The 27132-nt window shown below is 44.4% G+C and overlaps 2 protein-coding genes across 16 annotated transcripts in view; one reads left to right on the top strand and one right to left on the bottom strand.

Annotated features, from left to right (window-relative positions):
* Positions 1-16948, top strand: CMSS1 (cms1 ribosomal small subunit homolog). 12 transcript variants are annotated; one of them, XM_085879711.1, is made up of 12 exons: positions 1-117; positions 1751-1918; positions 3612-3780; positions 4732-4797; positions 4904-4969; positions 6774-6888; positions 7065-7121; positions 11902-12004; positions 13431-13491; positions 13607-13694; positions 14236-14324; positions 14609-14769. In XM_085879711.1, exons 3-12 carry the CDS (start codon positions 3682-3684, stop codon positions 14690-14692), a joined length of 828 nt encoding a protein of 275 aa, XP_085735837.1. In that variant the 5' UTR covers positions 1-117; positions 1751-1918; positions 3612-3681; the 3' UTR covers positions 14693-14769. The 12 variants fall into 12 exon arrangements, with proteins under 12 accessions (XP_085735837.1, XP_085735845.1, XP_085735843.1 ...); XM_085879712.1 differs by lacking the exon at positions 1-117 and adding an exon at positions 1278-1570; XM_085879719.1 differs by lacking the exon at positions 3612-3780 and having other exon boundaries at positions 7-117; positions 14609-16948.
* GATC (glutamyl-tRNA amidotransferase subunit C) overlaps positions 14772-27132 on the bottom strand; it is a 24706-nt gene continuing 12345 nt past the window's right edge. For all 4 annotated transcript variants that reach the window (XM_085879722.1, XM_085879720.1, XM_085879721.1 and 1 more), the window contains 4 exons: positions 26441-26491; positions 26152-26321; positions 24259-24362; positions 14772-14885 (listed from right to left, as the gene is read on the bottom strand). In XM_085879722.1, coding sequence (XP_085735848.1) covers positions 14827-14885; positions 24259-24362; positions 26152-26321; positions 26441-26491 — 384 coding nt within the window. In that variant the 3' untranslated portion in view covers positions 14772-14826. The remainder of the gene's footprint in view (positions 14886-24258; positions 24363-26151; positions 26322-26440; positions 26492-27132) is intronic.

Below are 27132 nucleotides of genomic sequence, written 5' to 3'. Positions count from 1 at the left end.
GGCTGCCCTCCGAGGGGGAATGCCATTTTGGGACACCCAAATTCCTGCCATGATCGAGCAACGCAGCCTTCTTGTCGTGCTCTCTGGGCAAGTTACTGCACCACCTGGATCCCACAGGTAAATCTGTCTGGTGAATACGTCATGACGGTATAGTTAGCTTGAGAATCGCAACGTACAAACCAAATATTGAGCTTCTGTTACACCCGTGTTATAACAACGTGAAACTTGGAGGACGATCATACAGGATATAACCAGTTGTTTGCCATTGAGCCCTCGCATTGGGATATTCGAGCTGTGATCGACGAACGTGACCCCGGAAGTGTTTCCCTGCAACACAAAACGAAGTGTGAAACACGTGGGGGGAGGGGTAATGTATTAGCCCTCGTGACGTCGTCGTTTTCATTAATAAACGCTTCGACTCGATCTTCACCAGCCATGGATGATCTCGGAAACACGTGGTGGGAGGAACCTGGAAACGAGAGTGAGTGAGTGAGTGAGTGAGTGTGAGAGATTGAGTGCGAGAGTGAGAGAGAGAGAGTGAGTGAGTGAGTGAGAGTGAGTGAGTGAGAGAGAGTGAGTGCGAGAGAGAGAGAGTGAGTGAGAGTGAGTGAGTGAGAGAGAGAGAGTGAGTGAGTGCGAGAGAGAGAGAGAGAGAGAGTGCTAGAGAGAGAGAGAGAGAGTGCAAGAGAGAGGGTGCGAGAGTGAGAGAGAGAGAGAGTGCGAGAGTGCGAGAGTGAGAGAGTGCGAGAGAGAGGGTGCGAGAGTGAGAGAGTGCGAGAGAGAGAGAGAGTGCGAGAGAGAGAGAGAGTGCGAGAGAGTGAGAGGGTGCGAGAGTGAGAGGGTGCGAGAGTGAGAGGGTGCGAGAGTGAGAGGGTGCGAGAGTGAGAGGGTGCGAGAGTGAGAGGGTGCGAGAGTGAGAGGGTGCGAGAGTGAGAGGGTGCGAGAGAGAGAGAGTGCGAGAGAGAGAGAGAGAGAGGGTGCGAGAGTGAGAGGGTGCGAGAGTGAGAGGGTGCGAGAGTGAGAGGGTGCGAGAGTGAGAGGGTGCGAGAGTGAGAGGGTGCGAGAGAGAGAGAGTGCGAGAGAGAGAGAGAGAGAGAGAGAGAGAGAGAGGGTGCGAGAGTGAGTGAATGTGCGAGAGAGAGGGTGCGAGAGTGAGTGAGTGCGAGAGTGAGTGAGTGAGTGTGAGAGAGAGTGTGAGAGAGAGAGAGGGTGAGAGTGAGTTAGTGAGTGCGAGAGTGAGTGAGTGAGTGCAAGAGAGAGAGAGAGAGAGAGGGTGCGAGAGAGAGGGTGCGAGAGTGAGTGAGTGCGAGAGTGAGTGAGTGAGTGTGAGAGAGAGTGTGAGAGAGAGAGAGAGGGTGAGAGTGAGTGAGTGAGTGCAAGAGAGAGAGAGTGAGTGTGTGCGAGAGTGAGTGAGTGCGAGAGAGTGAGTGAGTGAGAGAGTGAGTGAGTCCTTGTATCGAAGGTTCAATGTTTTCCGATTGTTTAATACACATCTTGATTTACTTTATTTTACATTTTAAAAGAGACCATTGTGTTCCGGCCATAAGTATTCAAGTTTTCAGTGGGATTTGTAAGTAAATGATGAAAATGTGTGAAGTGACATGATTAGTTTCCATAGTAACGATGAATAAATGGGTTGAGTTTTTTTGAGTTTGTCGAGGATTTCTAAATTGTTGAGTTCTGGTACAAGCAGGATGGACCCCTGTCATGCATGCAGGTGCTTTGTGCTTGTTTCCTGTTTTTTGTTTAGAACTTTTTGAAGATCCCAAAGGAAAAGCCAAGTCTGGGACGGTGTCCATCAAGCCGAACGAGGTCTGCTCAATGACACCTGCCAGGATGTTACTGCAGTTCTCAAATTGATCTCTCCATTCAAATCCCCAAACCCCTTTTCGAGCCTGGTGTTGGCTTGGTGGTTCGGGTAAGCCTGGTGTTGGCTTGGTGGTTGGGGTAAGCCTGGTGTTGGCTTGGTGGTTGGGGTAAGCCTGGTGTTGGCTTGGTGGTTGGGGTAAGCCTGGTGTTGGCTTAGTGGTTGGGGTAAGCCTGGTGTTGGCTTGGTGGTTGGGGTAAGCCTGGTGTTGGCTTAGTGGTTGGGGTAAGCCTGGTGTTGGCTTGGTGGTTCGGGTAAGCCTGGTGTTGGCTTAGTGGTAAGGGTAAGCCTGGTGTTGGCTTAGTGGTTAGGGTAAGCCTGGTGTTGGCTTAGTGGTTAGGGTAAGCCTGGTGTTGGCTTAGTGGTTAGGGTAAGCCTGGTGTTGGCTTGGTGGTTCGGGTAAGCCTGGTGTTGGCTTAGTGGTTAGGGTAAGCCTGGTGTTGGCTTAGTGGTTAGGGTAAGCCTGGTGTTGGCTTGGTGGTTCGGCTAAGCCTGGTGTTGGCTTAGTGGTTAGGGTAAGCCTGGTGTTGGCTTAGTGGTTAGGGTAAGCCTGGTGTTGGCTTAGTGGTTAGGGTAAGCCTGGTGTTGGCTTAAGCCAGTATCTCACTGGGCTGTGACAGCTCGCGACAAAATGCGAACGGGATTCTCCAAAATGTCTGGAAACGTTCGCGGTAGTTCTAAATTTCCTCGCCTGAGTCGCAGGACGTCGCTCTGTTGTCGCTTGAATTTTGAACATGTTCAAAAAAGTCGTGCGACAAATTTTCTCTCAAAATAGTTGCAGAGTTGTCGCGGTTGTGTCGAACCGGTCTCGAACCCTTCTCAATTTAGTTTCGTGAGTCAGAAGGTGTGACAAATGTTGCAACTTTGTGAGGGATTGGCGACCTATGAAACTAAATTGTGACTGATTGGAGAAAAAAAAAATGATAATCTGTCCTGGGACCCCTGAGAGTTTCGTAATTATATCGCAACTTGTTCTCAATGACGTGAGACATACACAAATGTGAGATATTCGTGAGACGCAAAAATAAATTCAGTGTGATTCCAAGTGAAAATTATCGCTATTTTATCGCAATTTTGTGTCTCCAACTAGTCACGAGCTGTCACAGCCCAGTGAGATGCAGGCTGCAGTGGTTAGGGTAAGCCTGGTGTGGCTTAGTGGTTAGGGTAAGCCTGGTGTGGCTTAGTGGTTAGGGTAAGCCTGGTGTGGCTTAGTGGTTAGGGTAAGCCTGGTGTGGCTTAGTGGTTAGGGTAAGCCTGGTGTGGCTTAGTGGTTAGGGTAAGCCTGGTGTGGCTTAGTGGTTAGGGTAAGCCTGGTGTGGCTTAGTGGTTAGGGTAAGCCTGGTGTGGCTTAGTGGTTAGGGTAAGCCTGGTGTGGCTTAGTGGTTTGGGTAAGCCTGGTGTGGATTAGTGGTTAGGGTAAGCCTGGTGTTGGCTTTGTGGTTAGGGTAAGCCTGGTGTTGGCTTAGTGGTTAGGGTGGTGGCTTGGGATCCTAGTACACCAGGAGGTTGACTCAGCCTGTCATCCTTCCGAGGTCGCCAAAATGAGCACCAGTGTACTGGTAAGGGGGACACTGCATCAGCGGCATAGCCGTGTCCCAACCAATGATGCAACCAGCAGCCATAGGCTGCACTCGATAGAGTGGTTCGGGTGGCTGGTTTAGGATCTTCGGGTCCTGGGTTTGAGCCCCGTTGGCTGCTGACTTAACACCACGGTTGAGTTGACTCGGCCTGTCGTCCTTCCAAGGTCGGTGAAATGAGTACCAGCGTACCGGTCGAGGGGCACAGCATCAGCGGCACAGCCGTGCTTCCAAGAAATGATAGCTACCCGGCTGCCAAGCTGCCGTACGCAAGAACAGAGAACGTGTCTTTTTTTGGAGGAGCTTTTGCATTTCTCATCCATTGCACGAAGATTGGTGACTAATGAATGTTGTGTGTACTGTGTATGGGATATGAACCTGTGATCCCAGCATCATGAGCTATATATGCTCAGGTGGGAATGCTGTGAAACGATAAAGGTGAAATGCAGTCACAAAGCGTTTTTACCTCCGCCACAAAGGTGGACAGAGGTTATGGTTTTGCCCCTGTCTGTCTGTCAGAGCACAATATCTCAAAAATTTATTGACAGATAAGGACAAAACTTTCTGGACAGGTTAGATGTGTCATAAGCACTAATTGTTTCGATTTTGATGAAGATCCGGATTCAGGTACTTGCATTTTTATTCATTTTTTTCACCATTATGCCTGGTGTTAGCTTAATAATAAGGGCGGTGAGCTTGGGATCCGAGTTCAAATCCCGCTCAGCCATTAAATTAATACCAGGTGGGATTGACTGAGCCTGTCATCCTTCCGAGGTCGGCAAGATGAGTACCGGCTTGAAGGGATGATTGAGCCATTCGAGTATCCTGCGTTGGAGTGGTGACCTGTCCAGGATTGTGCCCAAAAGCTCAGGAGACTGCTTCGGCAGCACCGACACTCTGTACAGAGTATGGTCCCAATGGATTTGGATTTTATTTTTCACCATTGAGAGATAGGGCCAAAAAACGATAAACACGATGTTTCCAAAAGTTGTGAATAGATTCAGACAAAACGAGTTGGTTAGGTGACAAGAACACGTCAATTAGATTGTGGTTGCAGTCCGGATGTAGATCTGGTCGATCATTTGGATACAGAATATAAACTATTCAGCCTGGTTGTTTTTGTTGATTGCCAAACTAAGTTTGTTTCCCTCAACGTTGGAATTGGACCTCGCTCGTGGATTGTTCCAACACTATGGTGCCGGTTTGTCTCCGGTAATGCATACATATGTTAATGTTTTATCAATCTTCACCAGACATGGATCTTTCAATATCACCGTGTGTGCGTAGAAACGTGCGGAAACAAAAGGAGAAGTGAAGGGTACGTCATCCACAAAGAAGAGAAAGATGAAGAAGGTGGAATTTGGATTGTACTGAATTAATTTGATTTTGAGAAATGGATACTGCACTTAAACCGCAACCACATTACTAATAATGGTTCTTGTAAACTGTGTGTACACAGAAGGACTTGGACATGAACATGGCAAAGGAAGAGGAATTGCCAAAGAAGAAGCGGAAGATTAAACAGGTTTTTCTGTTTCGTTTTATTTTTTGGAGTTTGATCGGAGAGCCAATTGATGATTGAAAATTAGAAATATCCATCAATATACCAAGAGATGTGAAAACTTCTGCCATGTTTCTGTGTGAATAATGGATAATCCTTTATTAGTGGGGCAGATAACAGCAATTTTTTAGAGGAATCGTGCAAATGATGATACAAGCATCAAATTTGGCACATTTGTTCTCCAGGGGATTCTAATCAAATCTGCCTGATTGGCCATTTGAAAATCCAAATTTTGAAAAATTGGCTAACAGCCACAGACTGCATATGAAACAACAACAAGGGGTGTCATCTGTTTGAGTCAATCATCAAGTCAAAAATGTCTCTATTTATCTGAACTGAATAGTGAAGGCAAGCTGCACCTGGATTAGTTGGGCCAGTCTTTCGAGCTATGCCGATCACACATAGTGGGGCAATGCTAAGCACACCTCTACTTTAACTCCGTCACCCACATCATCAAGGAGTTTGCCCATCGATTTGGATAAGGGTATGAAGGTCTGACCTATTGAGCTTGCTATCCTCAATCACAAAGCTTCCGAGGCCAGCAATCGTGCAAGAAGCAACTGAAAGTAGCATTTGACGATTTCCATGCCTGCATCCATGTCAGATGTCAACCCCCTGTTGTATTTTATCTCAAAGGTCACATAAAAAAGTAGAACAGCACTCAGTTGAGCACATACCTCTGCCAAGCTGAACAGTTTATGGTTTGTATCCCACTGATTCAGATCTGAATCTGGACCTGAACCAAAAGTGAATCGATTCGTCCTTGTCATGTATCCAACCTGTCCACTAACTCTCGTCCGAATCCGCCCATAACCTTTTGAGACATCCTGCTCAGACGGACAAGCAGAAGGGTAAAAACACAACTTCCGTCCACCTTTGGTGGCAGAGGTAATTAAAGGTCAAGAGACAGAGAGAAAGAAAATATATATCAGATGCTTCTAATTTTAATTGTGATCTGCAAAATAATTTTCATTTTGCACTTGAACTTTGACCTGTTGAATCCAAAAATCAAATTAGTTCATCTTTCTATCACAATCCATACTTGTGCCTAGTCTGGTTAAAATCCTATCTGTGGTTCAAGTTATTGCGGTAACAAATATTTTCAATTAAAGGTCACATGACCTTTAACCTTTTGACCGTTGAAAATCCTTTTCAGCGGTTCACAAGTTATCGCGGGAATGAAAAATCTGATACACACGCACACCCATAGAGAGACGGAAACAAAAAACACAATGCCTCTGGTGTCTTTGATGAAGGAGGTGATGTTTTCACCCCTTTCTGTCTGTCTGTCTGTCTGTTTGTTTGTTTGTCTGTGTACAGGATATCTCAAAAAGTTGTGGACGGATCCGGATGAAATAATGTTGGACAGGTTTGGTGTGTGACAAGGACGAACTGATTAGATTTCGGAGAATAACCGGATCTGGATCCGATTCCTCGATTTATATTTTATTTTTTTTTTTTTTTTTCAGTGCTTCTTCACCATTGAGAAAAAGGGCCAAAAACGATATAGTTCTGGATAAGCTTGATATTTTAAAAATGTCTTGGTCCTGATATGTTCTCGTGGATCAGGCATTACGTGGCGAAGGTATACGCTCTACCAAGTGCCCTTCTAGTTTAAATATGTGTTTGAATAAATCGACAAAAGCACATGCTTGAGCAAAGGGCCATTGGTTCAATTTTCTGCTGGACACATAATTTGTATAATTATGGATTTATTTTATTATTTGTATTACAATCTATTCACACCTTCTTCATGTTCCTTTGACAGCATCTCGTCGTGTCGGCAGTCAAAAGGGGAAAGGCAGAAGATTTTGTGACTGCTTTGCATAACCATTACAAGGGTAAACTTTCTTCTGTAGAAATGGATGAAATACAATTGCCAGGTAACCACTAAAGAAATCCACGCTTAAATCATCTTTGGTTTCTCGGTGCTGACATTCCGTTTGAACGGGAAAAAAACGGTTAATGTTTTCTGCCAGATCTCGATTTTAAAAGCGTTTGTTTTGATCCCAAGGTACTTTGTTTGTTGCACCTACTGTTTTCTTTATGAACATTGCAGAATCAGCCTTTGCCCTGCACAAGTCTACAGACTCTCTCCCTTGCTACTTGAGCAAAGGTACCTGATGATTTAACTCGTATCCAATTTCTACAAAAACCAGTTCTCTTTTGGAGTTTCCAGTTTGATGTTGTCAATGCATCAACGAGTGGGTTAAAGTTTCATCCACAGGACGATCCATAATGAAGTCCCCATTTTAAAATATATAAATACTACTACTACTACTACTACTACTACCTTCACCACCATGAATCTGCAAAGTCAGTTCGGTGGGGTAGTGACACCCTTGGGGGCTTGACCCTTTTGCACTTTTTCCCTTGGGATCGTGCAAATGGGGAATGCAGAAATTACGTCGTTAATGTAAATATAACGTCAAAATAATTTTTCCCTGAAAGGCCAGTTATTGTCGTTTTAATATATACAAGTCTGAAGACGACAATGGTTCACGAGCGGTATTTGACGATGTAGATTGTTTCAGAAGTCAAGGATGAGACAATGTGATAATGTTTGACCAAGTTACAAAAATGATCAACATGATGTGGTACGGGTGACAGGTTATGAGCTGCAAAATGTCGAAAACCCGGTTTCGTTCAACAACTTTAAAAATTTGACCTTTGCATAACCTTTAAAGGTCCCAAAACAATGTTGTGGACATTAAAATAAGGAAACATGATACGTGCTATTGCTTAATGGAGTTAGTTCGTCGAAGGTCGAAAACCCGGTTCGATTCCCACAACTTTGAAAATTTGACGTTTTGTGAACTTTAAAGGTCAAAGGTCAAGGATTATGACGTTTGGTGCAAAACTTCCTCTGCAACATTCCAGGAACAAGATAACATCATATAGGCTATATGGCATTTCGCACTCCTCAGATTATCCATACTTTGATGAAATCAGCATAAAAACAAAGTTGAAGGGGGCGCCACAGGCAAGGTGTTCGAGATAGAGAAAAATGGTTTCAAGACTTTAGGTGGGGAATGACCTCAAGATTATGCATAAAAAATATTGTCATCCTAGCTCTCAAAGTTTGGGCGGTCATCTGATTTTTATGCCAAAATTCTAAATTTTCTAAGTTCATGACCTTGTGACCTTGACCTTGGGACTAAAATGAAAAATCGAGCTCCGTGGGGCTATGCAGGTGCCATTGGGCTAACCAAACACCGAAACCCCTGCCAGATTCGACAAACCCCCGAGGAGAAGATGCAAACTGAAATCGGCTACCCCCTAAAAACACAATTCGCAATTTTCTAAGTTCGTGACCTTGTGGCCTTGACCTTGAGACGAAAATGAAAAATCGAGCTCTGTGGGTCTAAGCAGGTGGCATTGGGCTAACCAAATACCGAAACCCCTGCCAGATTCGACAAACCCCTCGGAGAAGAATTTTTTATGTCAAAATCGCAATTTTCTAAGTTCGTGACCTTGTGACCTTGACCTTGGGACGAAAATGAAAAATCGAGTTCCGTGGGGCTATGCAGGTGCCATTGGGCTAACCAAATACCGAAACCCGTCAGATTCGACAAAACCCCGAGGAGAAGATGCAAATTTAAATCGGCTACCCCCTAAAAACACATGTTTTACCCCATAATGGGCGGACCACGCCCATTTTCAGGAAACAACTAGATCATGATATAAACCTCCCACCAAAATTTCATTAGGATCGGATCAAAACCCACGGAGCTATGCTCGGGACAGACAGACACACAACAATAACGAATATAGTGGTCACTTATATTTTTCGTGAACCAATATATATATTTTTAAATCAAATTTCAACATAACGTTCTGCGTTCTCAGCACACTTATTCAATCGTTCGACAACATTTTCCACTCAACGTCGAAGAAACTCCTCTGGCAAAATGGTAAAAACATTCCAGATAGAACTTTTATAATTCATCCAAATTATCAGGTTTGCTGGCTTTTCACTTTTCTTTCAAACCATCCCCACAAAAATAATCACAAGGGGGTAAATTAAGACTACTTGATGGCCACTCTATCTGTGGTCTTCATGGTCTAATCCATGTGTGTGGAAAGTGTGTATCCAACCAATTGAGAAGCGTGGAGGAGCACCATGTTACATCAAGAAATCATTTTATCTGTGTTTTCCCATTGCTGAATTTTCCAAAGAAGAAAGATTTGAGGCATTTCCAAGTACAGTATCTCTGTCCATTCATTATATCGTGGAGGATGTAAGATCCATTGAGTTGGGTTGAAGTCATTCGGCACCAAACAAGAGGTTTTGGCTGTGCTCAACAATCGTTTTTGGATCGTTTCCTGACCAGTCATGGAAACTATACCTGTTGACAAAATCACCAACATGGATCAATGGCAACAAACTCGAAAATTAATGCTCGAACTATAATACCAATACAGAATTTCACGATTGAAAATACAGTGCCTTCAGAAAGTATTCACAGCCCTTGACTTGTCACATTTTGTTGTGTTACAACATGAATATAAAATGGATTAAATTTAAATTTTTTTGTGACCGATCTCTTTTGATATCCTTTCGGAGGCCCACGAGGTGCTGAATGAGGAGTCGGAGCCGCTGGGATTACGGGTTTCCTGGGTCAAAACTAAGATCCAGGCTTTCAATAACATCTTAGATGCTGCTGTCCTGTTTGTGGTGAGCATGTTGAGATTGTGGAGAGATTCACTTACCTTGGCAGTGATATGTCTCTGCTGGCTGAGTGTCAGAGGTCAATATATGTCGGTTGGGCCTGGGGAGTCATGGATTCATTAGGTAATGGGGTGTGGCACTGCCGGTACCTGTGCGGGAGGATGAAAGTCCGAGTCTTCAGGTCCTTGGTGCTTCCAGTCTTGCTCTATGGATGTGAGACTTGGACTCTGACCAAGGATCTGAGATGGAGACAATTCCCTTGGTACCAGGTCTCTTTTGGAGAATCCTTGGCTATCGCTGGTCAGACTTTGTGTCCAATGAGCGGTTGCTGAGAGAGACTCAAATGAGATTTGTTACCTGCATAGTCCATGAGCATCAGCTGCAGCTGTATGGACATGTAGCTTATTTTCCTGACGCTGATCCTGCTCACCAAATTCTCTCAGCGAGGGAGTCTCGTGAGTGGAGGAGGCCAATGGGCCGACCATGTGCCTCGTGGTTGCAGCAGGTTGATCGGCATCTCAAGGAGATGGGGGTGGGCCTTGCATTTGCCTGGGGGATGGCCAGACGGAGGCCCCTGGACTACCGGCAGAAAGTGGACGCAGCGACGCGCTGCACTGGCGCATGCTCCCATGCCTGACCTGACCTGATCTACAAAAAATACCACATAATGACAAGGTGTAAACATGTTTTTCGACGTTTTTACAAATTAATTAAAAATAAAAAGCTGAAATGTCTTGCATCAATAAATATTGAACCCCTTTGCTGTGACACTCCAAATTGAGTTCAGGTGCATCCAATTTCCTTCGATCATCCTTGAGATGAGTCTACAACTTGATTGGATCCCACCTGTGGCCAATTCAATTGATTTGACATTATTTAGAAAGAAACATACCTTTCTATGTAAGGGCCCACAGTTGACAGTGCATGTCAGAACAGAAACTCGACCATGAAGTCCAAGGAACTGTTTGTAGAACTCGGAGATGGAATTGTGAGAAGGTATCGATCTGGGGAAGGGTATAAAACAATGTATAGAGTGTTGAAAGTTCTCAAGAGTACAGTGAGCTCCATCATTAGGAAATGTAAAGAATATGGAACTATCCAGACTCTTCCTAGAGCTGGCCGTTTGACCAGACTGAGCAACCAGGCAAGAAGGACCTTGGTCAGGGAGGTGGCCAAGAACCCAATGACCACTCTGACAGAACTACAAAGTTCCTTGGCTGAGATGGGAGAACCTGCTGGAAGGACAACAATCTCTGCAGCACTTCACAAATCTAGACCTTATGGGAGAGTGGCCAGACAGAAACCACTCCTGAGAAAAGGCACACGACAGTATACCTGGAGTTTGCAAAAATGCACGTGAAAGACAGAGCATGAGGCAAAGGATTCTGTGGTTCATGAGATGAAAATTGAACTGTTTGGCCTGAATGCAAAGTGCTACATCTGGCGGAGACCTAGCACAGCTCATCACTCATCAAACACCATCCCTACCGTGAAGCACGGTGGTGGCAGCATCATGCTCTGGGGATGCTTTTCAATGGAAGGGACTGGGAGACTTGTAAGGATAGAGGGAACAATGAAAGGAGCCAAATACAGGCAAATACTTGAGAACCTGCTTCAGAGTGCCAAAGACCTTATACTGCGGCAAATATTTACGTTGCAACAGAACAATGACCCCAAGCATACAAGCAAAGCAACACTGGAATGGCTTCAGAACAAGAATGTGAAAGGCCTTGAGTGGCCCATCCAAAGCCCAGACTTGAGTGCCAATTAAAATCTGTGGAAAGACTTGAAGATTGCTGTTCATTAACCCTCCCCATCCAACTTGATACAAAGCTGATACAGACATCCCCAAGAAGACTCGAAGCTGCAGTCGCTGCCAAAGGCGCTTCCACAAAGTATTGACTCGGGGTTGAATACTTATCGACGCAAGACGTTTCAGATTTTCATTTTTAATTGATTTGTAAAAAATCTCTAAAAACATGTTTTCACTTTGTCATTAAGGGGTATTTTGTGTGGATTGGTGACGACGTTTTTAAATTTGATCCATTTTAAATTCAGGCTGAAACACAACAAAATGTGACAAAAGTCGAGGAGTGTGAATACTTTCTGAAGGCACTGTAGAGACTGAGTTATGGATCACCCTGTGGAAGTGAAAACAATTCAACTCATGACAAGTTTCTTTTCCTATCAATTTGTACAAAAGGTTTTGTGATTGCATTCGCAGTTTGTCCGAAATTGACGGACATGTGTCGAGATCATACGATAAAATCTGAGCCACTCGTGCTGATTGTGTGCAGTTCAGCGCTTCGCTGCCTCGACATAATCAGGTGCTGCCTCTTTGCGGTTATTTTGATATTAAGTTTTTGACCAATCTGATATGGATAGTGAAAGTGGAATGGTCTGTAACCACATATAGTTTGTGACCTCTGCTCACCTCCACTCATTTGTTCCCCTTCCCCCCCCCCCCCACCTGTAAAACAAACTTCTACATTATCTTCAATCACATTCTCCCCCTCCATGGCTTCAAAACAGCTGTTCACTACCATCTCAGATCATCCCCATTCCAAACCATGATCTTTTCTACCCTCATAAACCCCCTCCCAATGCCCATCTCTTTCCAAGTTTGCAGTTTTTCCTTCTTGACAATTTGCAGCTGTCCACGCCGTGTCCTCCCCTACCCCTTATTCTTCCCCACATCCCTTATCTCTCCAAGTCTCCCTTAAATTTTGTCCCTCAACCATGTGGTTTGTACGTTTCCCCCCTCTCTTCTACTGTTCCTTTCTGTTCTATTACGTCCTGATCCATTCTATGTTCTAACTCCAGCTCTATGAGCCTCGACATTGTGTAAAAAAAGAAATGGTCTGTCCCAAGCTTTCTCTTTCACTGTAATTCAGCTGTAGGATGGTGTGTATTACATGTATCATTAAAAATATGCAACATGTTTAACGTTAAAATAAAAATTCATAGATAAACACTCTCGGTATAACAAATTCTATTTCCACATGATTTTTAAAGCAATATATATATATATATATATATATATATATATATATATATATATATATATATATATATATATTTTTTTTTTTTTTTTTAAACGAATACTGTAGTCTCTCTTGACCGCCCCCTCAAAATGGCAAACTGTCAAAAACCTTTTTCATAGACAGGTGGAAAGAGGGATGAAGGAATAAAGTTGGATAGGTAATCTAGATCTAAGGAGGTGAACGAGTCTGTTGTCAGAAGAGCACACGTGGTCCAGCATTGATGTGGAGAAGTGGGAGAGAAAACCGGAAACGCAAGACCATTGTGAGAAAGCACAAAACGACGACAGACGACCGACCTACCTGCAGTGTGAGAGCAGCAGGTCTTGTGGTGTATGTCTTGCCACATGATGCCAGGAGCCATGTTCTCCACAGTACGTGGAGATCCAGCCAATAATTGGAAGCAATCCTCCACAGTCTTGCACACAAAAGCCTTGAATGTTGTGAGTAAGGTTTGACTTGTCCCTGCCAGGATGTCCACATGGTGCCAGCTTTTACATGCCAGTTTTAATACATGTTATGCTCACCTCAAACAAACGTGGAGTTTAACTCGAGAAACACTGGGCTGGTTGTAGAAATAGACCGCAGAGTTTGCCAAATGGTCCTTTTCCTTATGCGAGATTGTCAGGATGTTGCACATTTTATGAAACCCCATCTGTAATATGGCCATCCCGGCAAGCATTCACAAGTCTCATTGTTTCGCCTTTTTCAGGACCTTGGGAACGTTCAAGGAACAATGCAAGATCACAAAGTTATTTGCAAAGCATATAAAGGTATTTTTGTGACATTAATTGGTTTTCTTGTATAAACCTAAGGCAATTTTGGCATCTGCAATGCTGTTGTCTATCCCCCTTCCATTCAACTGATCCATTTCAACACCTTTTACAGATGGAAGAACAACAGAAAATTCTCTCTTCACGCACAGTTCATGTTGGTGTTGGAACTCCAGCAAGAATTACCGCCCTCATATTAAAAGGTACATTCTTTACCAGGCACAGTGCTGCCGTATGGTTCCCAACGTATATATGGAAAGCACCAAACCGTTCCTAATCTGGTGGGAGTGTGAAGGAATCTGTGTTTTGTAAAACCCAGCTTGTAATGGAGCTGCCACTCACACAAGGACGCACAGACAAATACACAAGACACAACACAGGACTGTTAGACGAGACAAACACAGCCACTGAGATTGGGGGGAGTGCAGTCATTACCCGGGGCACTGGGGGTACCAGCGACTTCACAACAATAACACCGCCTTTCTCATCGCACCCAGTGGGTCTTTTCCTAAGGAGGAATTTCGTCCTCCCCATGGATGCTGACTTGTAGGGATTGTCCGTACTCTTATCCTTTTAAATGCCGAGCGTCCAGCAAGAAAGCAGCATGTACCATTTTTTCGTCTTTGGTATGACTCAGACAGGATTTGAACCACCAACCTCCCAGACTCGGAGTGGATGCTCCAACCATTACACCATCAAGTGTTGAGAATTGCTTTCAATGATTTTAACCTGTTATATCCGTAGGATTTCTAAAAACATCCTCACTGAAATACGTGGTGATCGACTGGAATTGGCAGGATCAGAAGCTACGGCGACTGGTGGACATCCCAGAGGTAGCGCACCTGACACCTTTTTATTATTATTATTTGAAACTACAATGGGCCACGCAGTTCTTTCCAAATTTGGTGTCTTTTATCGAGGTCACACCACATTCACTGCAACCCTTTATTCAGGCAATTTCAAGTTTGATAAAGAATGAAAACCCTAGCATTGATCTCTTTCATTAAATACTCGTATCATTTTCTGCGAATAGCCACTCACTATGCGCTGGCGTGAACTGTATGCAGGAAGTGATAACCAACCAAGGACACAAACTTTATTCCCCTCTCCCCCACAGCTGAAGGTGGAACTGTTTGAACTCTTCCGAAGCTTTGTGATACCCCTGGTGCACGAGAATTCTACTTGTATAGCACTGTTCTGATTGGTTGTTTGTTCAACAAATTCCCTTGTACATGCAGTACTGTCATTTGATGTAAAGATAAATAATCGAGTCTGTGACCAACCTTTGATACTTTATTTATATGGTATTACACAACATTGCATTTTATAAGAATGTCAGTGAGAGCTTTGATATTTCGTCTCGTCCACATTCCCGCTTGAGAGTGGAACGTTTCCTGCAGACAGATGAGAGGAAATCTGATGTACAAAATATCGTAAATTATATGCTCAAATGAACTAAAGAGTTGATCATTTTAATCTTTATAATGAATGAAATATAAATATTCTTTCAAAGTGTTGAAACACCTTGTCTAAAAAATCCAACTGTTACAACATTTCTTCTCTCCATTCTCTTCATTTGCCTTCATTGCATCCCTCAAGAAATGTCTTTAATCGCATTTCTGACCTAAAAAAATTTAAAACCCCAGTTTGCTATGCTTGTTCGCTTTCCATCAACCATTCGTTTTTTCCAAGTTCAGTGCCAATTCACCTCTCTCACCCCTCCCTCTCAAAGCCACCATCACAATCTTTCTCTTCCAAGCTTCTCTCTCACGGTTATTAAAAACTCCCCTCTCACCTTTCTCCCTAAACTCTCCCCTCACTCACCCTTTTCAAAGTGCCCCCCCCCTCATCCACAAACCTTCCTCCTTCCCCTGCCCTCTCTCCTCCATCTCATCACTCAACCTCCTCAAATCCTCAACTGCCTTCTGCATCCTCTCTTATTACTCCCCACTGTACCTCAACCCAGCACCACAGAAGCCTTTTCTCCTCCTCAACCAGCTCACTCCCCGAGCTCTTCTGCAATCCCCCACACTCTTTCAACAACTCTCCTTACCTCCCCCCTCCTCCCTTGTCCTACCCTCCCCTCACCTCCCCTGCACCCAAATCCTCCTCCCCTCCCTCTTCATTAACAGTGTGGACCTCAAATATCCAGGGCCTTTACTCAAACCTGACAGATCTTTCCATACAGGTTGCTACTGACAAACCAGACATAATCTGCCTAACAGAAACTTTCCTTCCTCAAGACATCAATGACTCCCGAGTATCTCAACCTGGTTACTTCCTCCTCCGGTTTGACAGACCTGAGCCTCGTCATGGTGGAGGAGTTGCTCTCTTCATTAAAGATTATATTCTTGCAAAAGACTCACTCTCCATGCACTGCCCTCACTCCCCCACACCCCCAGGAATACCTCTGGCTACAGCTTCCCTCCACTCCAACCTCATGTTTATATGTGTACTGTACCGTCCACCAAACAGTGATGACTCCATTTACACCTCACTATCCGAAAACATGGATCAACTTCTGTCTTCTCATCCGAACTCTCTCTTCCTCATATGTGGTGACCAATTACCATCACACCAGTTGGCGAGGTGTGGGTATCTCTCTCACCTGCCATGGCACTTCAGCAAAAGACTTCTGCGACTCAGTGGGACTGACTCAATCAGTCAACTTCCTTACCCGGATCTCAACCAATGGTACTCCATCTCTTCTGGATCGAATTTTGACAAATTTCCCTGAAATATCTGCTGCTCTTACTCCGCTCCAATCAGTTCTTCTGACCACGTGCTTGTCTAAGTGGACATCTCTCTGGTTATTATCAGAGAACCACCTCACCGACGTCGAGTCTGGCATTTCACTCAAGCCGACTGGTAGGGTCTCCGAGCAGCCATCAAACTTCTAGACTGCTCTCCCATCGCTACTTTCTCCAACATCACCTCATCCTCGGAATTCTTTCGAAGAAACTTGCTCTCTCTCCCTTTCTCTCTCTTTCTCTCATTTTCAGTTGTCCTACCCTTCCTCCCGCCCTTGGTTCACTGAAGCTTGTGGTGAGGCAGTTGTCCTGAAACAACTTGCCTTTGCCTCATGGAAAGCAAACCCAACTGAGGGTAATCTCAGTTCCTTCCACAAAGCTCTCGGAACAAGTGTGTGTCTACCCTCAGGAGAGCCAGAAAACATCTTTCTGATCTCAAGTCTGAACTTTTAAACCTCTCTCCCTCCTACAAATCCTGGTGGCATCGAACCAAATCTGTTTCTGGTGTATGTTCACCCTCCATCTCATCCCTTACCTCAAATGGCCGCACTGCTGATACCGCAAGTGAAAAGGCAGAATGCCTAAACTCAGTGTTTGCAACAAAATCTTGCCTCTGAAACCCATCGCTTTCTGTACCCACCTTACCCAGTCACACCCAACTGTCCCTGGACTCTGTGTCCTTTTCTCCTGACAAAGTGGAGAGCTTGCTGTCAAACCTCGACTCTGATTCTGCAACCGGTCCAGAGGGCATCAGCCCAAGTGTCCAAAAAAACCTGTTCTTCTGCTCTTGCTCACCCTTTCATTTGCTCAAGGCCATCTGCCATCTCCTTGGAAATCTGCAAACATTACTGCCCTGCATAAAAAGGTGCAAAAACAGATCCCTGCAACGATAGACCAATCAGCCTTCTCCCAATCAGCAGCAAGGTTATGGAATCCATCATTGCTTCAGATATTAAATCTTTCCTCTTCTCCAATGGCTTTATTTCCGATCATCAATTTGGTTTCAGACCAGGTCAGACCAGACCCTGGATATGCTGCTTCTGCTCTCCCAACAATGGATGGAGGTACTCGATGCCAGACATGAAATCAGAGCCATATCTCTCGACATATCACGTGCTTTTGACACAGTCTGGCACCCTGCCCTGCTCACCAAACCATCTTCCTATGGTATCCAAGGCCATCTCCACTCATGGCTCTCTGACTTCCTCCCCTGTCGCAGCCAACATGTTGCCCTAAATGGAGTTCTTTCATCGCCTCTTCCTGTCCAGGCTGGAGTTCCTCAAGGCAGTGTTCTGGGCCCTGTTCTTTTTCTGGTTTTCATCAATGATCTCTCCAACTCTGGAAAATCCTCTTTATGTCCTTGCTTATGACTCCACCCTCTGTCATCCTTCAGACCGAGCTTGTTCATTCTCTGCAGATCTGGACAAAATCACAAACTGGTCCAACACGTGGAACATGTCTTTCAATCCTGACAAATCTCACACTCTCACTTTGTCTCTCCGAAAGGACTGTTTAGAACCCCCATCTACTTTCTCAACAATCCTCTGGAAGAAGTCCTTTCATTCAAGCTTCTGGGTCTCACTATCTGCCATGACCTTTCCTGGGAAAGCCACATTTCTAACCTGGCTTCCAAAGCCAGTCGCCGACTGGGAATCCTCCTTCGTGCAAAGTCATTCCTCAGCCCACCTGACCTCCTGACCACATACAAAGCTTTCGTCCGCAGCATTATGGAGTACTGCTGTGGAAACCAAGGCATTTCGGATCATTGGTATCTCCCGCAATGAGGCTGAGCCTTTGGGGCTCTCACTCTCTCACTGCAGGCAGATCGGTGGTCTTTCTTCTACCATCTCCTCTCCAGTCCCCCCCCCCACCCCCCGCTCTGTCTGCGATATGTCCCCACCATATTTCAGCAGGGCACTAAAGGTCCGCATTAACCCCTTTTCTGGTAAAACTACCAAAATCACTGCTCACCTTCACTCTTTCATTCCTCTTTTTTCCTACCTTGGGAATAAACTCCCTCTCTCTTCAATTCCATTCTTCCTTTCAGACCTTCAAAACACCAGTTCACCACCACCTCATCCCCCCCACCCATCCAAAACCTCGATCTTTTCTTCCCCCGTTAATCCACCCCAAGCCCACCTCCTTCAAATTCCCTGCTTTCCTTCCTGAAAGTCCCTGTAATGTCCATCTTGTATACCCCGTGTTCCCCGTCCCATCCATCTCCCTTCCACAGATCTCCTCATGTCTCTGTTCCCCACTGTTTTCTCCTTCCCTCTCATGCCCCTCTTGCCTCATGCCCGCCTTGCTGTGCGTTTTGTGTTAGCTCTCATGAGAGCCTCGATAATGTATACAAAAAATAATAAAATAAAAAAAACATGGGCAAACAACCAGTCCATAAGATTTGTAATAATAGTGCAGGTTTTGATGGGCCTGATGGACCTAATGGCCTCCTCCTGCATTGAAGTTCCTTGGAAGGGAACACGTATTATATTATTATTTTTAGTTCCACCTTTCGTTTTGTTTTGTTTTTTGTTCATGTGCATGAGGTCACAAACTAATCCCAGTGTGTCTTGGCTTCTTGACAAATCGAGCTACCTCATTCTGTATGTCTGGTGTTGGCTTAATGGTTAGGGTGGTGGGCTTTGGATCCTCGGGTCCTGAGTTCAAATCCCGCTCAGCTGTTGAATTAATACCAGGTGGGGTTAACTCGGCCTGTCATCCTTCCGAGGTCGGCAAAATGAGTGCCAGCTTGCTGGTATATTGTGTCGGAGTGGCGACCCGTCCAGGATTGTGCCCAATAGCCAAGGAGACTGCTTAAGCAGCACCAACGCTCTGCACAGTATGGTCCCAATCTCCTCCGCCTCCTCTTCCTCATCATTCCATGAGGTACCAACACAGAGCTAAGGTGTAAAGTAGCACCAAGGTCAGCTCTATGTTGAGATGTGCAACAATTTGTTCAGGCTGCACAACCAAACCATGCCATCCCAAGAGCACTGAATAACCAGTTGTGGTGAAATGTTGAGAATAATCAATATGGTGAAAAGTTCCATCAATTCTCCCACCCTTCTTGTCTGCAGTGTGACGTGCTATTAGCTTGTGCTTAAGCATCGACTTGGATTCATCATCTCGGCATTAGTGGCCAAAACATCAGAATAAGATTGTACTCATGTAAAGGGCAGAACTCAAGAAATTAGAATTTGAGCTGATTATCAACTTATTTACTTTCATCATTTGATGAAAAACACAATGTACCGTGAAGCAGAAAATGCAGCCTATTAGAATTCCCAGTCATTTTTAGAGGCAGCCAAAGCTTTATTTGCACAGCCAATTGAAGACCAACAAACAAAGGCATCTTGTGTTTTTTCAACCAATCAGGATAAATACAAAAAGTAAATTTTCGGAGGCTCATGGAGGAGTTTATACAAACACTAAACAATGTACGCAAGTCAACATTACCCACCCACCAGATCTGTCCAAAAATGCCACACACTCCTTATTTTGTTAACGAGTGAAAAAGAAGCGTACCTTAAATGCTTTATCGATGACGCACACCTGATAGTCATGTAAAAGATGGTGAACCCATGTCCACAATATTGGCCTGGAAGGTGTGGTGCTTCATGATTTGGTACTTTTTCATCATCTCAGCAGATGTTGGAGGTTTTACTCGTTTGCATTTGGTTCTCGAGGAAGAGAAAACACGTTCCCAATCTCTGATCTTGTGCTGCAGGGTTGTCTAAAAAATGCTATTTTGCTGCAGCCCGACAGATACACAGATGCCAACCCTCCCGATTTCATCGGGAGGCTTCCGAAAATTCACCCAAACTCCCGCCCTTACGATCACTATCCTTATCCTCCCGAAATTTTGATATTTTTGCACTGTTCACTAATCAGAATGTACTAGTATGAGAATTGAATGAAAAGCATCGTCTGCTACGTATAGCATGTGGTAACTCCATAACGTTCGCTGCTACCAAATTGTACGTAAAAAATTGCAAATTCAAATGAGGAGCAGCGAAACATTGGGTCTGGATCTCGCTTATGCGATCATGCACTGAGATTTAGTGCATGCGGTATGTGTGCAATACAGTGCATGCGGTATGTATGCACAGTGTATATGCATGCGATACGCTCACTGCATGCAGCTGGGCCCCGTACCAGCCCGGCGGTCGCGACCACCGTGCGGTGTTTAACAGCCGCTAGAGTTCTACGAGTCGCGCTGCAGCTGTGGAACATCGACTTCGAAGTTACCGATGCTTCAAGCCCTCGATGTTGATTACGAAATGGCAGAAAAGAAGCTTACGAAGACCAAGAAATGGTCTCAGAAGTACAAGACCGAATACAGTCTCCAATACCCGTGTATTCGAAAGTCTGAAAGAGGAATTCATCATGCGTATTGTACAGTATGCAGCGTTGATATTTCAGTTGAGCACGGAGGTCGCGATGATATTCGGAAGCACGTTGGAAGCAAACGGCACACAGACATTGCAAAGGAGAGATCTTCGAGCACGAGTACCGGTACACTTCTGAATTATTTCACCAAACAAGGGACAAGCGAGGAAGAGGATGTTACCCGAGCGGAACTTCTCTTTAGTGGATTTATTGTGGAACATAACTTGCCCATATCAGTCTCAGATCATGCTGGACCTCTATTTCAAAAGATGTTTCCAGATTCAAAAGTTGCTTCAAAGTATGGATGTGCAAGAACAAAAACTTCAGCAATAATTGGTGAGTTGTCAAATGTTACTGCTTCATCTATTGCCGATATTGCTAGACTAACTCCATTTAGCCTAGCTACAGACGGTAGCAATGACAGTGGTGAGGCCCAGCTATATCCTGTCCTGATTTCGTACTATGACAACAGTGCTGGGATTGTGAAGCAAGGTTTGCTAAGTTTGCCTGCGTGCAAACAAGATTCCACTGGAGAAAACATTTTCAAACTGCTTGATCATGAGTTCAGTGACAGGAAAATTCCGTGGGGAAATTGTGTTTCCTTTTGTGCTGATAATGCCTCTGTCATGGTGGGCAAGCACAAAGGAGTCGCTGCTTATATCCACAAACAAAATCCAGAGTGCTACATCATGGGATGCCCTTGCCATATGATGCACAATACGGCCAAGAAGGCGGCTCAGGCCTTACCCATTGAATTAGATGACTTTCTCATCGATATTTACTACTACTTGGACAAAAGTAGTAAACGCGTCAAAGGAGTGAAAGCACTGCAAGAACTCTGTGATGCCCCGACACACAAGATTCTGAAGCATGTCGCAACAAGGTGGCTGTCCCTTGGTCAGTGCCTAGACAGGCTGATTGAACAGTGGGAGCCACTTCGCCTCTTCTTCAAAGAAGAAGTACGAAGAAAAATGGAACCAACTGTAGCCAAGACTCTAACAACGAGCAAGAAGGACGGCACTGTATCTACTGCCAGTACTGGCACTGCAGGATCAAGCACTAGTGGAGCAGCATTCACCACTACCACTGCAGTATCTGCTGCGAAGAAGACAGCAGGGACAGCACCAAAACCAATGCTGAGAGCAGGTAGCATCACCGGCCCTTCATCACGTTCATCTACAAAGCAGATCCCTTCAGAGTCGAGAAAGACTGTGATAGTCCCATCTACAGGCAAAGAAGGACCCAAGTTAAGTTCTGCTTTTGCCAAATCACTTGATAGAAGCTCAGCAAAACCTTCGAATCAGAGGTCTTCTTCCTTGGCTGCACCTACCTCAAGCTCTCTCCTCAAACGTAAAATTGGATCTGGTACTACGAGTCTGACCTCTTCTGCTGGCAGTAAACGCAAGTGTGATCGCCCTGCGGCTAAGTGTACTACGAGTTCTACAACTAAAAGCGCATCTTCCTCAAACACTGTGCAGGAATCTAGAGAAAAACGTGTCAACAGGATGTTCTTGTCTCCACAAACAAAACTCTATTGTTTCTTCCTTTGATATGCTAACAAGCTTTTTGAGAAGGGGAATCTTCTGCTCCAAAGAGACGAACCCTGTATTCATCTCCTGCACGGAGAATTGAATGGTCTTCTGAAAGATATCTTCGTACGGTTTTTGAAACCATCGGTGTCATCGGTTGCTCTGGTAAATGTACCCTTCTCTGACAGAAATCATCAGAAGAATGATGAGGACCTCATGATTGGGAACGATGCCAAACTGTATATAAGGGAACAAAGGAGTCTCAAGAAATCCACCTTCACTCTGAGTGAGTCAGACATCCAAGGTTTCTTCAGTGCAGTTCGCTCATATTATGTGAAAGCCTGCAATTACATCTTCAAAACCTGGCCGCTAGATGATGAATTAGCCAAGCATGCTCAGGTGCTGGATGTTAAGCTACACCAAGAAGTGGGGTTTGACTATGTGGAGTTTTTCATCAAGAAATTCCCCTGTCTGTTCAGTGGCGGTGATAGTGACATAGACAGTCTTGAGAGTGAATTCGCTCACTACCAGGCAGACGCCTCCATAGCTACAATTGCTACTGAGACAGTGAGAGTGGATGAGCAGTGGCATCAGATTTCACAGCTCACAGATCCCTGCACTGGTGCCAAGAAGTATCCTAATTTGAGCAAAGTGATGAAGGGAATCTTGGTCATTCCTCATTCGAACGCATCATGTGAGCGGGCACTCAGTCTTGTACGGAAGAATCATACTGAATTTCGTCCCAATTTGAGTGTCAAAACCCTGGAAGCTCTCTTAATTGAAAAACTAGCTCATAGCACCCCTTGCTACCAGAGAGAATACAGCAAAGACATAATCAGAAGGGCTAAAAGAGCCACACAGCTGTCACTCAGCAAAGCTGCCATGGAAAAAGCAAGCAGCAGTAGTACCAGCCAGTAAGGTAAGAAAAATATTGCTTCTTTTGTGCTTTTTGTTAATCTTTGATTGTCCCCTAACTTACTAATATTAACATACATGTAACATTAAAAAGTGCACAATTTTCCCCTTTTTTTGTTCAAAAAGTGGGAATTCTTAACATGTTAAATGTTAAATGTTAACATGTTAAATGCCCAAAATAGGGCTCAGAGGGCACTAGAGAGCGTCTAGAACCCCAGAGCTTCCAGGGCCCTAAGGCGGGCCCTGGACCCCGCCGCAAGGGTCGAGCGCTCCGCGCTCGAGATGTGCGCTTAGCGCACATTATTTGGTGTCGGTTGCAAATCCTCCCTAATTCTGATTTCCAAAAGTTGGCATCTCTGCAGATATTCAAACCAAAAGGCTACAGTGGTGGCCTATTGATGAGCAGACTGAGATTATAGATGTTGTGCATTCAAATGCCCACTTCTTTCATATGCAGCATATGGCTGCATGTAGCATTATTTGCTGGAAAAAGCGGGAAGGGGGGGGGGGTGCAGAGAGGGTGCAGCTGTGCCATTGATACAATGCCCCCCTGTAGGGTGTGTAACAAAGCAATTCGATTTTGACAAGGTAACAAGAACAATCCAATTCGATTTTGGTCAAGGTACAGATGCAAATCCAGCCCATCAGTGGGATACAAAACATAAACTGCTCAGCCTGGTGGAGGTATGCATTCTACCATGTGCCGTTCTAGTTACCTCCGCCACGGAAGGTGAAGGGGGTTATGTTTTCACCCCTCTCTGTCTGTCTGTGTGCAGGATATCTCAAAAAGTTGTGGACCGATTCAGATGAAACTTAGTGGGCACGTTGGGTGCGTGATCACGATGAATTGATTCGATTTTGGTGACTATCCGAATCTGGATCTGGATATGAATGTTATTTAATTTTTCAAATGATTCTTCACCATTGAGAGATCGGGCTAAAAACAATTATATAGCATGTTATTTCAAAAATGTATTGCGCCTGATCTGCAGTGGATGAGATACAATAGGCTGGTCAAGTCAAGTCATACTTAACGTTTTCATTGGGCAATTCTGGGGAAACAAATAGTTTGAGGAACATGGAAAAAGTTGAATATGCAGCACAAGTGCATTGTTTACACACCAATCGTACATGCAACGTTTGGAAACAAATATTCTCATGGAAATGACAAAGAAACAACTCACCAGGAGGTGCCACAAAATATTCCTCCAACGATTTCGAAGCGTTGGCCAGTATCTTTTCTTTGATGCTTCCTTGTGTCACGTGGTCATCACGGAGAGGTGCGAACCTGTTGAGATTTTTATCATGCCAATTGGAATACACCTGCTGCTAAATACAAATACCTGCTTTTGAGTATCAGTGGCCACTTGTTTTGAATGCACAGCATAAATAAGCCGGTGGCCAAAACCAAGTTTTAATCCAGGATAATACAGTAATAAGCAAATACAAGCAATTCACAGCCTGGTGTTGGCTTCGTGGTTCGGGTGGCTGACTTAGGATTAGGGTGGCTGGCTTAAGATCCGAGGGCCCTGAGTTCAAGCCCTGTTAGCTGATGAATTAACACCAGGGGTGGGTTGACTCAGCCTGTCATCCTTTTGAGGTCGGTGAAATGAGTATCAGTGTACTAGTATAGGGGCACAGCATCAGCGGCACAATCATGCTTCCAAGAAATGACAGCTAACCGGCAGCTAAGCTGCCAAACTCAAGAACATTTATAACAGCGATTCACAATTCTTATTTGCTAACTTCTGTATAAGTGTAAAGGAAAAGACTGCCCAAAAGTATGTTGGGCATGTTAAGTGTTTTATTTATTTATTTATTTTACCCAGTATGATGGAAACCATCAAAATTTCTCCGCCAACACTGTTGGATAAAGATTTTTCAGTTGTTTGAGCACACAAGTGTTCCTTCAGTTCAATCAACCGTTTTCAAACCGCAAAGCTATGGAATTGTTTTTGGAGCATATTGCCAACACCAAGTAGGTAGGGGGTCAAGGGTCGAGGAAGGTTGTTTTTTTGAGAGGGTGACATTAATTAAGTTTTTTTGGGGGGTTTTTTGTGCCGGTAACCTAAAACCTTCATCAGGACTTCCAGTTTGAATTGATGAAAAACGTTACAATGTTAGAATCATTCAAGCCAACAACCACATGTACATTTGAAGTTTCACTTCGAAGCTGATCACTTATGACATCAGCATGCCACTAGGTGGCCATGTAACACCATGGACGTTTGAGTGTAAATCTGGATTGATATGTCTCTACCTAACCACCATGACGGCTGGCCGGATGGCCTACCCAAGAGGTATGCACACTCACCTCTAAGCTCTTTAGCCTGGGTTGGAATCCCGACCCAGCTATAAACTGTCGTCCTGGTGTTTCTCAGGCAGGGTGATTCATCAATGTACGTATCGTCCCTCGGATGGACGTTACATGGGCGTCTCATCTGCCGGCATTAGTTGGTGGATGTTAACGATCTCATGGTGTACTTTGTGAACAGTAGGTTAGCTATTGCCGGCAACATGAACAAATTACAAATTCCTGCCCGAATGACTGCTGGGGAAGGCAATGGCGAACTACCCAGCATGACCCTTGCTAAGAAACTGCTTCTGTAGCACCGACGCTCCATAACAGAGGATGGTACATCAGAATCAGAACTACTAAAAAACAAAGTGTCCACGGCATCTTGCACAGTATTTAGAGAAAAATGCCCTGCTTGATATTTAGAGGAAGAATCAAAATAGTACAATGTGGTAATTCACCGTGAATAAAGGAAAAAAACAAAACAGGATGATACAGTAAGAGGCTGATCAAGGGTCAAAGGTAAGCATGCATGGGACATCGGAAAGTTAATAAATGACTCATAATAGTCCAAGACACCCCCAATGCTTTTTTTTTTGTATATCTCAACACAATTATTATTAAGACTATCTAAATATATATATCTTTATATATGCATGGTCTCATACTAAATTCTGAGGTGTATCTTGGACCAAATTGTGAAAATATTTTGTTAAAAGAACATTTTGAATGCCCCACAGCCCGAAAACAAACAAGAAAGGGTCATGACGTTCATACGTACCCCTCTTCAAACAAAGAGTCCAGCGGTTCTACACCTGTCGTATCAACTGACTGAAGCTGTTCAGCAAATTTGACTGCTTGCTTCAATCGCTCTACCCCTTCCGCTGTCGCAAAAGCCACCAAAGACAAACGTTCCAAATGTTCCACCATTGCGGGTTCAATCGAAGGCTCCTGTGGAGCCATAATGAGTGATTAGACGACGTCAAAAGCTTTTGAAGGTCTGCGAGTACTCGCTCACCGAGTACTCAAATTCGGAGAATCAAACAGGCTGGGATGGTTATGGGGTTTACCTTGCACGTGTGAGAAAGTGAATCCATACTCCATGTTGGTTTTGGTGGAACCTGAAAGTAAAAGTTGGAAAACTCCACATGTTTCATGCAAATTTAGTCAAAAACGTTTAAGCTGATCATCTTCTTATATAACCTCTCCCCAAACCACTCTTTTCCTGAGTTTTGTTTCACAATACCTTGAGACGATGGATGTACCCATGACACTTGATTAAGCCTTCTCGATACGATAGGCTTATATCTGTTGTGGTATTTGTTTCTCCAATTAGTGCCCCCCCCCCAATTTTTAATAGTACCCCACAGTTTCTTTCTTAGACCCCTTGGATTACTCAACCAACATTTAGGTTTTTTGTGGGTTTTTTATTTGTTTTTAGCTCGCCTGTTCGAAGAACAGAGAGCTATAGTGATACCCCCGGCGTGAGCATCAGCGTGAGCGTGAAAATGTTAAAGTTTTTGGTGCAAGTTATTTAGAAGCTTTCCATTCATTTAATATGTGTACTAGGATGCTGATATTTGGCATGGAGGTTCCTTTTGGGTATACGATTGGTGTAGTGAAGTTGAAATTAACAAATGATTTTAAATTTTTTTCGCTCGCCTGTTTGAAGAACAGAGAGCTATAGCGATACCCCCGACGTGAGCGTCAGCGTGAGCGTGAGCGTGAAAATGTTAAAGTTTTTGGTGCAAGTTATTTCCTT

Source organism: Eptatretus burgeri, chromosome 4 (genome assembly GCF_056783735.1).
Source record: "Eptatretus burgeri isolate ZD-2024b chromosome 4, Ebu_testis_v1, whole genome shotgun sequence".
NCBI classification, from domain to species: Eukaryota; Metazoa; Chordata; class Myxini; order Myxiniformes; family Myxinidae; genus Eptatretus; species Eptatretus burgeri.
Note: the sequence above shows the minus strand (reverse complement) of the source record. Positions and strands in the feature narration are given on the sequence as shown.

Bases quoted from the DNA above. Each gene is read 5' to 3' on its own strand.
- CMSS1 (XM_085879708.1), top strand. From the start codon at position 436: ATGGATGATCTCGGAAACACGTGGTGGGAGGAACCTGGAAACGAGA. The intron at 1,813-4,731 runs GTCTGCTCAATG...GTGTGTGCGTAG, and splicing joins TGTCCATCAAGCCGAACGAG to AAACGTGCGGAAACAAAAGG. The intron at 4,798-4,903 runs GTGGAATTTGGA...GTGTGTACACAG, and splicing joins AGAAGAGAAAGATGAAGAAG to AAGGACTTGGACATGAACAT.